The sequence below is a fragment of the Eptatretus burgeri genome, chromosome 5 (genome assembly GCF_056783735.1).
Source record: "Eptatretus burgeri isolate ZD-2024b chromosome 5, Ebu_testis_v1, whole genome shotgun sequence".
In the NCBI taxonomy this organism is placed as follows: domain Eukaryota; kingdom Metazoa; phylum Chordata; class Myxini; order Myxiniformes; family Myxinidae; genus Eptatretus; species Eptatretus burgeri.
Genome location: NC_140965.1, coordinates 51208165 through 51225664, shown reverse-complemented (window position 1 = coordinate 51225664; position 17500 = coordinate 51208165). Strand labels below are relative to the sequence as shown.

Here is a 17500-nt window from a genome sequence, read left to right as displayed (position 1 = left end):
TCACATTGACGTGCAACATCAAGTTTCGTTCAAATCGGGCAACAAAAAAAATTATTTAAAAACTCTATTCCTGATTCAGTCAAGTCCTCTTTGGATTTATCTATCTATAATTCCAGCAATGTGTGAGTGTGTGTGCGCGTGTGAGTGTGTGTGTGTGCGCGTGTGCCTGTGCGTGTGTGTGACCACTGTTTCTCGACAACCACTGGTCCGATATAATTGAAACTTGCCAGGTATATTGCTGGGGACCTGAGGATGTGCCTTTTCAAGGTTTGATATTAATCGGACAAGTGATTCCCAAGTTATGGCCATTTATTTACCAAACCAATGACAGGACACGTTGCTGCGAAGGCCTGTCCGATGGGGAAAGGGTGCCATTTAGTTACCAATGACAGGACATGTTGCTGCGTAGGCGTGGTCAATGGGGAAATGGCGCCATTTAGTTACCAATGACAGGACACATTGCTGCGTAGGCGTGGCCGTTGGGGAAGAGATCCTCAGCCACGTTCCCCATTATGGGTTACAACATACAGACTTCCGGATAGTGATGACTTACTGTATTCTAATAATTTCTTGATTTCTTATGCGCATTTATAGATAAACACAATGCCCCAATCCAGTCGTCGTTTACGAGAGCGAAGGAACGGCCTGTGTGTTTGTTTGAAAGTCGTTGTTTTTTGCACGTACGGCCACACACGTACGGCCATGCACGTACGGGCACGGGAGAGCAAAGAAACGGCATGTGTGGTTGTTGTTTCTGGCACGCACGTGGTTTGAAAGTTTTTTTTTTGCACTTGCGGCCACGCATGTACGGGCACGTACTAGTTTGATCAATGCAAACAACCTCAGCGGTTTTGTTCGCTGGAGCTATCTTTTTTTTAATCAACTGCTGTCAAAACGGGAACCGAACGGGTTCACGGGTCATCTCATATATTACTAAAACTCTCATCTTGTATGTTTGTATGTATGTTGTATGTATGTATGTATGTTCTCGAAATACAGCCAAAACTGTACATGAAAGCACAAAAATTTTAGGGCCACATTACTCACCATTCTCCTGCGGTGTGCAGTATCAAGTTTCGTTCAAATCGGGCAATGAAAAAATTATTAAAAAATCAATTCCGGATTCAGTCAAGTCCTCTTCGGGAGAATTTGTTCAATGCAAACAACCTCAGCAGTATAGTTCGCTGGAGCTATCCTTTTTTCTTTTTCTTTTTTTAACTGATTTTTTTTATCAACCGCTGTCACAACAGGAATCCAACTGGTTCATGGGTCATCTGGTGTATATATATATATATAGTTTTTTTTGCTTTTATCACGTAAAACCCAGGGAAACCAGGGAAACCAGGAAAGTTGGTAACCCAGGGAAACTATATATATATATATATATATATATATATATATATATATATATATATATATATATATATATATATATATATATATATATATATATATATATACACACAGTAGACGAGGCGTAAGTCGTCACCATCGGGACCGAGAAAAAAGTGACGACTTAGAAATGTGACGACTTGCGCGTATGCGAACATTCATGATGACTGTGGGGTGAAGGATGAAGTCACGCGTGGCCTGGACACGTATGTGTGAGAGCCGGCTATTGTACCAAAAGGAAAACACAATCCTCGGGGCATAGATGGGGGTTCATTAGTGAGTTGGAATGTGATCAAGCAAAGATGGAATCCATGAATCAGTTTATCAAAAGTAAAGATAATTAACAACTGTAAGACAACAACTTCGCCTGCTTATCACCATGATGGGATTGACCAACGAACCCCAGAGACTTTTCTGGCAGCATCTGCCAAAAAAGCCCAGTCTCATCGGCATTGTACACGTCCCAAGGCTGATACCTTTCCAAGATGTCTTTCAATTTGCCATCCTTCCAGTCGTGCACCACTGCCGAATCCACGCTGCCTGATTCGCCGCACTTCTTGACCTTGCCGATTCCCCACCTCAATTTGAATCTGTCTATCCAGTGCATCGGCAAGGTCTCGGCAACATCATGTCCGAGGTCCGCAGCGAATTTACGTGCCTTCAGCAGCAACATTTCACCGTCCAACCGAATATTTGGCTGAGCCGACATTTGCCGAAACCAGATGATGAGCGCGTCATCGACATCTTCAAAGGCACACATCTCACGCGTTTCACACTTACCACCGGCCTCGCGATCTTCTCCACTTGTCCAAACATCGTGCCCTTCTTCTTCAAGATATCGTTCAATGTCTGCCGTTTGATGTCCAACTTCTCAGCTATGGCTGTTTTCTTCATCAGTGGGTTTGCCTCGCAAAACTGGATAATGTCGTATTTTTCTTGGTAGGTTTTAGTTGTAAGCTTACGCTTAGTCGCCATTGTCCTGCATGCAGTGCGCTCAACGTGTGTACGCAGTTATAAATAGCCTATCACTGGCGGTGTACACCAATGAGCGAGCATCACGATTCCATGAAATCGGGATTCTCACGAGGCAACAGTTCCATGTGACGAGTTGGGAGTGGTAATTTACTTGAGTTTCCATTACGTGGGAACGGACAACATCTGACGACTTAGACAAAGTGACGACTTAGAGATGACGACTTACAGAGGGATGACCCTTTATTCAAAGGGACTTAACATGAGATAAATTCGGAACTTTTTGACGCTGCCGACTTAGGCGAAGTGACGAGTTACACGCTGCCGACTTACGCCTAGTCTCCTGTATATATATATATATATATATATATATATATATATATATATATATATATATATATATATATATATATATATATATATATATATATATATATATATATATATATATATATATATATATATATATATATATATATATATATATATATATATATATATATATATATATATATATATATATATAGACAGACCCACCCACTTCTTTCACCTGTGATTGGAGGGAATACCCAATCAGCTCTCACCTAATCGACTACACCCAGGTGGCTATGATTATTATATAAATGATTGACCCCTCCCATGCTCCTCTTGCAAAAGTAGCTGCATAAAGCAACCCAAAAAGACTTATGCAAGGTAAGTGAATCGCTGTTTCGAACCCTTCCCAGAATTGTTGTGGAACTCTGATACAACTGCTCTGACACAAATGGCAAAAAGTAGATGATGCAACCAGCTGGACAAGGTGAGCAAAAAACAACATTGCTTGATCACTAATATCATGCCACACATGTACTGGTATCCCCGACTTAACAAAGAGGTTAAGTGCTGCCTTAATAACCCTTCATTATGCGAACCTTCATTATGTGGGAGCTCATTTTCCATTATTTCTTATGGGGAAATACAATCAATCAATCTTTCCCCATCACCGATGATGATGGGTGACACTGTAGCCATTTGTGCCGTCTCTCATGCTGCTGGGCTGCCTTTGTAGCAAACGGCAGCCTCTGCAATCAATGCACCCTTTCTAATTGCTGCTCTCCAGCTTTGCCTTATTTGTGTCAAGTCATGCCAGTTCCACTCAATATTGAAGACCTTTCAGTCTTCCTTGATGACATCCTTCCAACGTCTACATGGACTGCCATGTGAGCTAGTTCCAGTGGCTAGTTCACAAAAAAGTACTCTCTTTGGGAGATGGTCTGGCATATGGCACACGTGACCCAGCCTCCTCAGTCTTGATGTCCTCACCATCGTGCCTCTGGTTGTTATGTTGGCATGGGTTGTTAATCCTTATGGTTGTTAATCCTAGTGATTGTGTACCGCTCGGACTTCCATATTGGTGATCTTTTGCCATCAGTGAATATGCATGATGTTGCATAAGCATCTCTGGTGGAACATCTCCAGTTGGTATAGGTTTTTTCTTTATGGTAGCCCAGATCTCACTACTATATCGCAGGATTGCCAAGATGACATGGCGGTATACAATCAGCTTAGTGTTGACATATCCACCTGAACGATGCCACACTCGACTTTGGAATGAATAGAACATAGATGTTGCACTGGCTAATCTCTTCTGGATTTCAGCATCCAGGTTTCCATCACTGGTGATCATGCTTCCCAAGTACACAAACTTGTCCATTATTTTTAACGCGATGTCTCCAAGAATAATGGGTATCACTCCAGCCGATTGTAATGGTTGGTGAAGTATCTCTGTTTTTTTATTTATTGATTGTCAGTCCCCACCTTGTGCAGGCATCATGCAGGGCATCAATCATTTTCTGCAGTTCCTCCACCTTATTACTGGTGAATGCAGTATCATCTGCATAAAAGAGTTCTCTGATGAAATCTAGCAGAGAACTTGCAGCTCCTTCGCCTGTGGAAGTTAAACAGGTTGTCATCCAACTTATAACGAATACCAAACCTTTCTTTGGCCTTGTTTATCCACCACTGATTCTGCATTATTCTTAGCTCCTGCTGGCATAGGTTCTTGATCTGCTGGTAGCGGACTCTGTTTTTTGGTGTTTCTGATGCCAAAACCACTCCAAAGGCCTCCCTTTCCTGGCCAGGAGACTCGTAATGGCTTCATCATTTGAGTCAAACCAATCCTTATGCTGGCGTGTTTGGGTTCCCAGCACTGATTTATCTGTGCTGTATATAATTATTTTACGGGATTCCCATTGTTCAGCATAGTTACCGGTCAAGTTTTTTGGGCGAGCCTCACTTAGAGTTGAAGAAAGTTCTTGCTGCTTGGCTGATGATTATAGGAGAGCCACATTAAGATGTGAGCTGCATGGTTTTAAATGCCACCTGGTTGAGCAATGGACTATAAGCCTGGTTCTTGCACACACAAGCTTGTGGTCTGTCCAACAGTCAGCACTTCTACAGACTCGCAATCATTGACGTCGGTCACATAATGTCTCTTTACAATGATGTAATCCATCATTTGCCCTACTTTTGATATTGGATGGTACCACATGGTCTTATGTCTGCATGGGCGAACATGGTATTTGTGATGGAAAGACCAAAGAGGGAACACAAATCCAGTTGCATAATCCCTTGGGAGTTGCAAGTACCAATATATATATATATATATATATATATATATATATATATATATATACATATATATATATATATATATATATATATATATATATATATATATATATATATATATATATATATATATATATATATATATATATATATATTTAAGGTTAATGGGGAAATTACACTTCGTCTAAATGCAAATCCATATGTTTGATATAACGATGGTTTTCATTGCAAGTGATATTATAATATTATTATTTACCTAATAATAAAGACAGTAACATAATAGTAAAGTTAGCTTAGTTGTTACACCAAAACAATCTTGAGTCCAAGTTTCCATACAAGAAGGTGACAACGGGAGCTGGTGGAGGAGATGGTTATTTTTAAGCCTTTCATTCTGAAAAGCAAATTATTCGCAAGCTTCCTGAAAAGTTAATCCCCCCATTGAAAAATTAATCGGTGTGAAAACGTATATCATATTTATCATACCACAGAAGTGACTGCACCATGACAATCACCATGACAATGTGACAGCTCCTTCAGTGTAGCAAATGAAGACCTTTGTTGAGCGATGAATAGTTCCAAATTAAACCATTCGTAGTAGTGAACCTTCACTCTGCAAACATTAGCTAAGCAGGGGATACCTGTACAACACCAAACGTAACCTCTACCAATCACGCAACTCACAGGTCAACATGTACAATCTGGACATGAAGACCAATCAATCAATCCATTTCGGTTTTATTCAAATGAGCTAAAGACATGACAAAAGTCTGAAGACTTAAAAGTCAAGTTTACAATGTCAAAAAACAAAAAAATAATGCAAAGCTATGCTTTTAAAAATAAAAAACACTTGGTTGAGATCGCTACGTCTAAATTAATACTATTCAAAGAAATAATATTGTATACTTGCTAACACAGAAGCATAATTCGGACAACAAAAACAAGACAGACCAATGGCAGAACAACAATTCCCCCAAAACAAGGCTTCTGAACAGGCTCGGAGTCCTGCAATAATTTAGAAATCTTTAAGACACGTTGGGAGTGAGTGAGCACAATAACAACAAACAATGAGAACATGGTGTTATGGTCTGTCTGTGACCTTCTTCCTCTTCTCCCCCACCCCCCCCCCAATTCGACCCAATGGTTCCGCCCACGGGTAACAGCCTGTGATTGGCTGTGGGGTGAGAGGAGGGAATCAGGAAGTTGATGCAGAGGAGGAGAGGGTGGCTATTTTGGAGTTTCCATCTGCAGTATAGTTATCGTTAGGTTGTGTTTGGTCAAACCCTTCCTACTGTTGGGGCCTGCCTGGGGCCGACTGTTAGAGCTTACTGTTGGGGGCTGCCTGGGGCCTACTGTTGGGGGCTGTCTGGGGCCTACTGTTGGGGCCTGCCTGGGGCTGACTGTTAGAGCCTACTGTTGGGGGCTGCCTGGGGCCTACTGTTGGGGCCTACTGGGAGGCCTGGACAGTAGCGTCTCTAATCAGTCTCTTCTTTGCTTGGTCATCCAGCTGCCCTCTCCATATGTTGGCTTGGTGTGCTTCAGCCCGTAACAATAGCGAATATATATTTTGCTATTGATTTGACAGCTGTACAAGATATGGGACAGTTGATTGTTTATATCTTTTAGTTCGGGTTTTTGGAATACGGTATCTTGATGATGTGAGTTTCTTAGATCAAGACCAGTGATGTGTTGGCGATTGGATGGAGCATGTTTCGATGATGACTGGACACAATGAGGGACTTGCCAAAGTGAGTTAGAATTTTTATTCTTCTTTCCGCTAGCGAGGGGAGGTTGTCGGCACAGAGGAGATCAGCATAATAGGATGTCTCAGGAAATGTGATAAAACGGAGGTCTCTTCGCTGTACCCGCCCAATGCTTTGTGACTGCTTCGTGGTCAGGCTAGAGCTCCATACAGGAGCAGCGAACTCCAACAGAGGTCAAATGTATATAGTGTCTATCAGAATCAGGTCTGTGATGGGAACACCACTTCTCTTCAGCGAGCGCAGGATGTGGAAATGACGCGAAGCACCCGATATCATTTGTTGAACTTGCGAGTCCCATTTTACGTCCGATTGAAGAGTAACTCCAAGGAGACAAAGCCAAGATACTATTTCAAGTGCCATATCATTAATACAAATCACGGAAGGAGGTGGGTCAGTATGCAGAAAGCTAACTTGCAGAACTTTCGATTTCTGAGGCTTTGGCTGCATAAAATTTTCATGACTCCAAGCAGAAAGGACATCCAAGTGTGTCTGCAGGGCACCTTTTTGTGATTTGGGGACAATCTCTATGAGCATAAGGTCATCCACATATTTCCACATGTTATTACAATAAAGCATCATGTCGTTCACCATTATCAAAAACATAATGGGCCCAAGCTTGGTGCCCTGAGGAACACTGCACGTCAGAATCTGTGATGATGATGTGGCACCATTGGAGCACAGAGTCTGTGAGCAATCAGAAAGAAAGCTGCATATGGAAGGGCTAATCGCCGGGTCGATGTCGAGTTGAATCAACTCACACACTGATGTCGTATGGTCAATAAACTCAAAGGCCTTTTTTTAAAGTCGATGGTACAGATGTTGGCAGAGTGGCCCGGCTTGTCAAGACCTCGGTAAATAACATCTGGATGATTGATGAAGTAGTGTTTGACAGAGCTGCCTTTCATATTGCCAAACTGACTTGGGTCTATCAGATGCTCAATGTTGGCCATTACCCATTCCGCCAAAAAGCCTTCAAACAAGCAAGCTACGATAGGGGTAACTGAGATTGGGCGAAGTTGGCTGAAATCAGTAACATGCACAGATTTCGGTACTGGGCACATTGATGCAATTTTCCAGCAATTTGGGAAAGGACCGAAACGAAGACAGTTATTAAAATGTCTGGTCAGGGGGGGTCTGAAATCTCGAAGGCAAACTCTTTCAGGAGCCATATGGGAATGTCACTTGGATGACTGGCCTTAGATGTGTTCAACCTGTAAAGGCGATTGTCGACCTCTTGACGCTCAGTAGTTGGTGGAGGACCAGCTGGCAGGTATACAGGAAGGGCGGACTGGTCAAGAGACGGTAACTCGGTGCAGATTTGAGGAAAATAGCAATTCAATTTATATGCAATTTCAATTGGCAATTTTTGTGAGTCTGATAGGAGGGGGGAACGTTTGCTCATTCCAGTCAAATATCTTATTTGCTGATGCCACTTGTCTGATTCGGTCTCTTTCAGATGCTTTATTTTGTGAGCATAATATTCCTTTTTCACTTTCTTTATTTCTCTCTTTAGGCCTAAGTTATTTTATAACTTGGTTTATGCAGTTCTTCAGCCAAAATGTAGTCGGTAGGTCGAAATATAAATTTAAATATAATTTCAATTTTTAGAAATTACATATTTTTATGATTTTTTTTCGGATGATCCATGGAAACGACAAGGGTAGGTCGGTGGGGGGGGGGATAAATATAAATCCCGGACCAGGAGGATCTAAGAAAACTTTGAAGATGGAAGACCATTCAAATGCAGGATGCCCATGTTCACTGTACCATCTGATGTGAAAAACAATAAAGAAGGATTAAAACTTGTTTTTACAATATAGTCTGGCATGTTTTTCTTTTCGAAACCTGTTGGATCATAAAACAAATGGAAACAATGCTGAGAAAATTACTGTCCAAGTCGTAGATGTGTGCGTGCACACCAGTGCATAATGCTGGATATGATAAAAAGATAAAGGGTCTACTAGGAGTCAACACGCTCACCACGGTCAATCATAGCCATAACCAGCTCTTACTTTTCAGTGGGAATCTGATCGTCCCGTCTCCCCATCCCCATGAGCACATCAAAGGCTGATTTCTGGTCCGTTGAAGGCTGAATGTCAGCATCTCGCAGGGAAACTTTGACGTACTTGGCACCGAAATCTTTCAATACAAACAGCGGTGTACAACTTTCGATGGACACAAAATCGGCACGATCGAGAGTAGCCTGCGAATCATCCCTGCTGCTGCACTGAATTGATGCAATCGTTCGGCCAGAATATTCGTCGTCAAGATTTTGCGTGATTAAATCACCAATACAGTCACTCAAATTTATACCGCTGACATACTTCTTAACAATCACTTTCGCCAAAGAAACCACAGTCAATCTGAACCACGCTGGCCACTGCTCAGACGCCATGACCGAAGACGACTGTGCAGCTCTACTGCACAGCTCTACTGCACAGCTTGGTTAAAGGGGACTCGGCATTTTGGTGCACGCACGAAATTATATTTTGAAAAGAAATGCCGACGTTTACATTTCGGGTTTTGAAACTTTTGCACCTTCGGCGGAAAATGTATAAATATAAAAAGCGAAAAATGTGTTTTATATTTATATTTCATTTCGGCAAATATACTGTCGGCAGATCCGTAAACCAAGTTATAAAATAACTTAGGCCTGACATCCTTTCTCAGTTTTCTGAAGATTCGGACATCATCTCTTCGTAGATTAGCGTCACGGCTGGCAATATTTTTTCCTGCCCTGGAAACACCAACACAAGAATGAATACGCATTTGCTCACCCCATACATACAATACCAGATCCTGAGAATAAAAAGAGCAGAGCAGAGCAGACCATCGATGATGCAGTTTGTGTTTTTTGCTTAAGTTTGGCACAATAAAAACACTCCCTAATTGACTGCCCTCACCCGCATGTGACTGGAAATGAATTGGCACCTTGGGAATAAAAGCATACATTCGCTGAGGCTCGGGGTCTACTGACCTTAGGAAGCAAGTGAAGTGTCACCTGAGACTGGAATTGCCCTCGCTTGTTTATTAATCAATTAGCATTGTAGATTGAGTTACTTTATTTGGTTGGATGTGCCTTTTTTCTTTAGGAGAAAAAAAAAATGTATGTTAAACTTCATATTATTTTGCAAAGCTCTAGTTGGCTTTTAAGTGATGTTATGGTTAGAAGAAGAAGACACCTGTGTGATTCTTGCTCAACCATCTAACCTTTTGTTGTTTCTTCACCCCCAAGGAACCCTCATTGTGAATAATTTTGATGATGATGATGATGAAAATAAGGAGAATGTGACTGGCTCCTCCCCGGGTCGTTCCACTGGCCTAAATCTCCATAGCAGCAGCAAGATCTACTTTGGAGGTTTCCCAGCCAACCATAATGTCAGGTGCAACAAATTAATTTTTTTCCTTTTGAAGTGCTTCTTCATAATATGAGGCGAGCTCATAGTTCATGTGAATTTTTTTATTCTAGAAAATCAAGTTACATAGGGAAGTTGATTAATTTTAACCTATTGCTCAAGGTATTCCACTGCTACATTAATACAATTATCCCATTGATGTGGTATTGTCATGATGCAATGATACTATAATTCAGGAAGTGTTTGCTTGTGTGTTTGACCTCAATGCAATCCTCAACTGCTGGATGGAATGAGTTGAAAACTAGTTGTGAAACTCAAGTTGTGCACAGAAAGGTTTTAGGTGGTAAAAAAAAAAAAAAATTATAGTCCCTTGGTTTCAGGGTGGGAGTGTTGTGGCAGTTTTGGCCACCTTAAAACAGAAAGAACTTTTAGTTCAGTTTAAGCTGTTTATTCAGTTGCAAACACAAGACAAAACTCGTGCACAAACTCGTGCACAAAACCTGGAGCAGTATCACAAGCAAAACTTTAACTTTGCATAGAGTATAGCGTGTATATATGTGATCTCACCAGGGCATGTTTAACACTTCAAAGGGAATTAACTGAACAAAGAGAGGCCTTTGGAAAAACAACAGATGGAACTTTGTAAGGTTTAAAATCACAAACACAGGATGAAAAACGGTCTGTTATCGGAGCAGGCTCCAGATTGCCCTGGTGAGGGGAGGAAAGAACATGTGATTTCTTGCTGCTGGCCCAGATGGTTAGCAGCCAGATAAGGAAATACAAGGTCTTTTACAACCACTAAGGAATGTGTACCATGCCTCCATACAAGCTCCCCTGGTATATATTCATTACATTATTTCTCAAAACACTAACGAAAGCTAATGGGCATTTTACCTCATTATAAATTCAATTAACAATTCTGTTTCCCACAGGGGGTGGACCTTAATTTCTCGATGTAAATGTGTATCATATAGCACCGCTCCTGGTTAGAGTGGGTATTACAATTCGTACTGACACCAATTCATGATGGATTCTTCCCTTGTTTTATGTAAATTATTTGATTGGATGCGCAGTAATTTCAGGACACCTGCTTTGATATCTTCATCATTCATAAACTTAATGCCAACCAGATATTATTTTTGTGGTCTGAAGAGATGAACATCACAAGGCAACAAGTTTTGACTGTATGGGGAAATGAGAACTTACTAACCCATCTCCACTAGAGTTCCCAAGTCATTTGAGATCTGGTGGAGAACGGTCCTTCGATAACCCACCTCGCACGAATCATTCATTCTCACTTAAAATTCAGCAATATCATTTTCCCAAGTAAACATTGACCTGCACTTCTGAAATTTCACTAAATTATAATCTGGCAAATCTCTAAAATGATCTGTTGAACAGATACATATATATATATATATATTTTTTTATTATTTATTTATTTAATGTTGCATGCCTTGTCAAGTCTGGTTTAATTTCTGCTTTAGTCAGAGCAGTTGGTTGCATGTGAGAATAGTCAATATTGCTCACCAATTACAGACCATTTTTGAAACCTGCACAATATAAACACACAACTGCATGGAAGATACACATCACCAAATTATTCTGACCAGCTCATGAATTACTGCTGATTGTTCTCCTTCACATGAAACCCAACGATACATCTTTTTCCACAGCATGTTCCTGACTTTGGTGTATGTTGTATGCCATCTTGGTTTTGCACAGAATGTTTTGATAAATATTGATGTACAGCCTGCTCAGGTGGACAATATATTTGCAAACAATTGCATCCTTTTCACTATTCTTTTTATGTTGTACTAGAAAAAATTTACACTTCACCCTTCAACTAACTACCCTCGTACATCGATCACCATATCTGGTGGAATATCAAATGAAGGAGCAAGTGTCTACATAGCATCTGCATGTCTAATATGCTTTCATATTTTCTGCAAAGGGTTTTTGTGATTTATTCAAACCCAGTGTTGCATGGATGTTTCTGCTTTTCCATTTTGTCGACAAAAAATTACCTTCGAACAACAACGACACTCCAGCTGTAAAAGTTTCCAATCCATGTCCAGGAAACTTTCTCCCAACCATGATTGTGTGAAATGTTTTATCTCATGGTTATGTAACCATCAGAAACAGAAAGGTTGTTTTCCATTTTAAAATGCGACGACACCAGTGCAGTACTTTTTGCATCGATTATTATTGATATGACTATCATTGTAAGACAAAACTACTCAGAGACAAAACTATCCCAAAAACAAATATTGTTCTCCTTTCCAATAGATACAATTGATAAATCGATGTGTCAGACTTCTGTCTATAAATGTATTTCCGCTCTTTTGTCCTGAAATTAGTTGATTACAAAGTATAATGTACGAGTTTTCAAAACAACTAGTTTTTTCTCTTCATATTTTTCAACTGACAATATCTCGACAGTAATTGTGGCTGTTTGAGAACAGTCCCAATTGAATAATAAATGTAAAATATACTTTTTTTTTCCTTTTTTTTGCACTCGTAAAGGGGGCCAAAGTATGTGAGAGAGGCAGTCGTGATCTGTGGACTGGAATATTTATTATATCGTTGTTTTTATATCCTCAATCTTCATTGGTATTTTGCACAGCACAGTTAAGGTATCACAATGAATGCATAAGATACTGCTGATCTCCAGATAATGGCAAATGAATTTTGTACCTCCATATATAGTAGTTTGTATTTTGCACAACTAGTACACCCACTCCCTATGGGAGCGGCAGGAAGTCATGTTATTATTCTCTCTGGGGCATATAGATTACAGTTGATCTATGCCTTCGGGGCCATTAGTCTGTGGGTTATGGGATAAGCTCATAATGCCTCAAGAACATCCGGTTTCTTCCCTTTCAGTTTAGTGTTAAACTGCAGTAGAAACTTAAAAAATGTAATCATACATGTTTGTGGTTTATAATCTATTTAACTTCTGGTAGCCTTGCTCCACGAAATGCCACGATAAGCTGTTGATGCACATTAACACAGCAGCATTTCTCCGAGGAAAAACCCCTTGGGGAGAAGGAATAATGTTTGTTTTGATATTGTTTTGTAATGACATTAATATTATGATATTATCATAAGTGTTGTTATTACTTTGGTTATTAGAAGCGGCGTTGGAAAAACGCCACGATTAGCTATCTTAACAAGGATATACACCTCAATCCGGATTTCACCCAAGGCAAAAAACCCCTTGTGGAGGGGGGCAAATAAGTTTTGAGTGGAGGTGACAACCGGCAAGCGCGCGCGTGCGCACACACACACACACACACACACACACACACACACACACACACACGAATCGTGGTTTACACATACAAATGCACAATTGTTACTTATACGACATATTTTAGACACACGTATTGATATGTGATCATACACGTACTGTTCGTGACATATTATAAATATTATATTGTTACGGTTGTGGGAGTAGACGGAGGAATTTAATAGGAAAGTTAGGATTGAATAGAGTTGTTTGGTCCGTGGATGTGCAGGAAACATCTTGATGTAGTTCAGTAGGGAAACTGTGAGCTTAAGTGTTACGTGTCACCACACGGGGGATGGTGTATGTGTTAATTAGATAGCGATTAAGGATAAGTTCCCCAGTATGTAGTTGCCCCCCTGTGACTTTTCCCGATGTTTTTATTTTCCAAACCATGGAATAATTACGTTTTTTTTTTAACATGACCAAGTCGGCAAGAAGCCACACCTCCAAGTGTGACGGTGGGCGAAGGCTGATGATTGATGGGTGTGGCGTGAGTGAGAGGAGGAAGAAGAGGGCATAGGAGGCAGGCCATCGGAGAGGATGGGGAAGCAGCCCATAGCAAGGAGGAAGGCATGAGTGCGGAGTGAGGGACGCACGTGGTCGAGAGAGAACATAGTTAGGAGATGGCCGAAGGGGACGGCATGATTCTGCAAAGCCTCAGTATTGGTGAGGATGGTCGACGAAGAAGATGCATGGGGTCTCTCACCCTTGATGTTGAATACCGCTCACGGATTGCCTGCCAAACGTTCTCGCTGTGAGAGAGCAGCTTGGCACAATTTTTGCATGCACTGACATGTGCAAATAGAACCTCCTCAATTCCACGTTCCACAAAGACCATCTCTGGACCAAGCTAAGTGCCAGAATAAAGGAAGGATTTGCTTTTATTTTTTCCCCCTTGTCTGTATTTAAGTCTGTGTGCCGAGGCGCCACGACGTTGGCCTTATTTTATCTCTAAGGTTATTTTACCTTATGTATTATTATATTCTGATTATTGTCCTTTGTAAATATTTGTCTATTTTCATGAAATCCCATGGTTATTTTAAGTTGATGTGCCCGTATTTGTTGTGGGGTTCAACTATAACCCCCCCCTGTGCTGTGCTTCCTGAAGCTCCGCCATTGCACCTTGCCCTTCCTGCGTGCGTTGTTATCTCCAAGGATCAATGGGTCCACCTCCGAATAAGGAAAACCACTCAAACATCCGGGGCTGGCGGTGTTAACCATCCGTCATCACAAATTGGAATGGGGCGATTAATCTGGACTGCCAGCAGCAACGCTTTTGGCACTGTGACAATTTCCAGACATATTGATATATGAAAATGCACATATTCTATGTGACATATGAATATATATATATATATATATATATATATATATATATATATATATATATATATATCTCTCTCTCTCCCTCTCCCTCTCCCTCTCCCTCTCCCTCTCCCTCTCCCTTCTCCCTTCTCCTTCTCCTTCTCCTTCTCCTTCTCCTTCTCCCTCTCCCTCTCCCTCTCCCTCTCCCTCTCCCTCTCCCTCTCCCTCTCCCTCTCCCTCTCCCTCTCCCCCTCCCCCTCCCCTCCCCCTCCCCCTCCCCCTCCCCTCCCCTCCCCCTCCCTCTCCCTCTCCCTCTCCCTCTCTCTCTCTCCCTTCCACTTTGCTCAGCTGTTGCTCGCTTGGCACGCACGTGCAATCGCGAAGGCCTGTTGCTCAGTTCCTGGCAGTACGCGTGAGCCTGTGTTGCTTTCTCCTTTCTCTCTTCTCATCGTCTAAATGTTTTGGTTTTCATTTTCTCTTGACCCCCTTTCTCCTTGTTTTCTCTTTTCCATTGAGCGAGAGAGAGAAAGAGAGCGCGCACGGAAGGTGGTGTTCGGGTTTCTCAGAACCCCTCCCAGTTCTGAGGCCTGGTTTCCATCCGACGTGTTTTGTTAGTTTTTGCCAACGCTTTGGCTCCTTTAAACGATTCTTGGACCTCGTCCATATTATTATTTTCCTCCTGTGTATTCCTTTTATTTTTGTTTTTTCCCTTTTATTTTTATTTTTTCCCTTTTTTTTCTTTTTTTTTTCTTTTCTTGCTATCATTGCTCCCTGTTCGATTTATTTATTTATATATATATATATATATATATATATATATATATATATATATATATATATATATATATATATATATATATATTCTACTCTCTCTTGTTTTTCCTTTTTGGAGTTTGAGAGTGAGTGAGTGCACTCAGTTCCACGGTGTTTTTTTTTAACCCGAGGCATTGAGTGTTATTGCGCCTAAATCATGGCGACCGTTGAGCTGTTGGAGTCTTTTAGTCGGAAAAATGGGTTTTCGTGTACACCACCACCTGAGATCTCAGTTGAAAAAGTTGTTTTGTGTGTCGGAAAATTAATCGGCTTGCATAGCGTCATAGCTGCATCGAGAATGAATCAGCGTGTTGTTATCTTCGTCGCTAAAGAGGAAATTGTGGTGCAGCTTGTGGAGTCAGGACTGACTGTGGAGCCGGATATATTCCTCTTCATATTACCCCTCGATGTTCCATCGATGAAGGTACTCCTGTCAAATATTCCTCCCTTCATAAAAAACGAGCAGGTGAAGGCTGCTTTAGAACAGTATGGCACTGTGGTTTCAAAAATAACTTTCATTCCTGTTCGCTTTAAGGACCACAGTACAAAACATATTCTTTCCTTTCGACGTCAACTATTTATTATTTCAAAGCCAAACATTCGTGAGCTCGACGTGATGTTAAATATTGAACATGAAAAGTTTACTTACCGCATCTTTGCCACATCACAGACTTTAGTGTGTTACAAATGTGGACAGTATGGTCACATGAAAAATGAATGCCCAAGGGGCATTGAAAAAGAATCAAGTAAAGTTGAAAATGTAAATGAACCTGAGGTCACTGGTGTGTCTACTGAGGCAGGGGAAAACTCTGAAAATCAAATAAATGGAAAAAATGAGTCTGGTTGGGTGACACGAGGAAAACGGAGGCACCAAAGTGCAGTTTTAGTCGAATCTTCTTTATACGCCGAAGCAGTCGCTGTGAAGAGGGTTTCACTCAATCGGAAAGAGAGTAACCAAAATCCTTCAGATGTTTATGCCTACCCTCTCACATGGGATGAAGCAGGACGTTCATGCGGAGATTGTGTCTAACACCCAAGAACCAACTGTTGAAACCATAGTCGTGCCTAATACCTCGGAACCAGCAGTTCAGACTACAGTAGAGCCTAATAACTCAGAGCCATCTGTCCAAACTATAGTTGTGCCTAACACCACAGAACAATCTCACCAAAGTGTAATTGCACCGAGTACCATAGAACTGCCTGTCACATCTACAGCCACACCCATTACCTCAGTGACTTTGAAGCAGACACCTGAAAAGTTAGAAGGAAATCTGTTTCCTGAGGATTCCTTTTTCGTGAAACCATTTCCAATGTCTGCTATATCTGTAAAGAAAAAGGAAGCTGAATTTGAACACGAGTCATGTGATTCCGATGATACTTGTTCAATATCAGATTCTTCTGAGTTGGATGGTGCAGCTGGAGATTCACAAGACCACAAGGGCTTAAATGCCACTGCTCCTGCGAAGGTGATCAAGTTCCTCCATAACACCTTTCGGAAAAAAATTAAACTAACCGATTTCTTTCCGGAACTCGATAAATTTACGTTTACCGCATCCCTTATTACTAAAAATCCGGCAGCCTATGGCGCCAATGAATCCCACGTACACAGATTGAGGAAATATGTAACTCTGGCAAGGAAAGAACTTCAGTAACCAGTACCCACCTATAAAATACTAAAATGGTTCTGTCTCTTGCTTGTTTAAACATAAATGGGGGCCGCGCCCCTATACGTAAAACACGTGTTCGACTGTTACTTGATCAAAAGCATATTGATGTAGCTCTTCTTCAGGATGTGCGTTGTGGACCTACTTGTTCTGCAGAGTGGCAAACCACAATAAGGGGTTCTTGGTTTTTCAGTTCCTTTGATTGCTGCAGTGCAGGAGTTGCTTTCTGGTTTTGATCAAGTCTTTCATCGGACCAAATTGTTTTTCACGAATTCATGCAAGGTCATTTGGCTTTTGTGGTTTTTTCTTATGGAGGCTACAAAATCACACTATTAA

General features: G+C 41.1%; 1 protein-coding gene across 3 annotated transcripts in view; it reads left to right on the top strand.

The window, feature by feature from the left end:
- LAMA2 (laminin subunit alpha 2) overlaps positions 1-17500 on the top strand; it is a 413990-nt gene that overhangs the window by 360245 nt on the left and 36245 nt on the right. For all 3 annotated transcript variants that reach the window (XM_085881857.1, XM_085881856.1, XM_085881855.1), the window contains one exon: positions 9970-10117. In XM_085881857.1, the coding sequence (XP_085737983.1) occupies positions 9970-10117 (148 nt within the window). The remainder of the gene's footprint in view (positions 1-9969; positions 10118-17500) is intronic.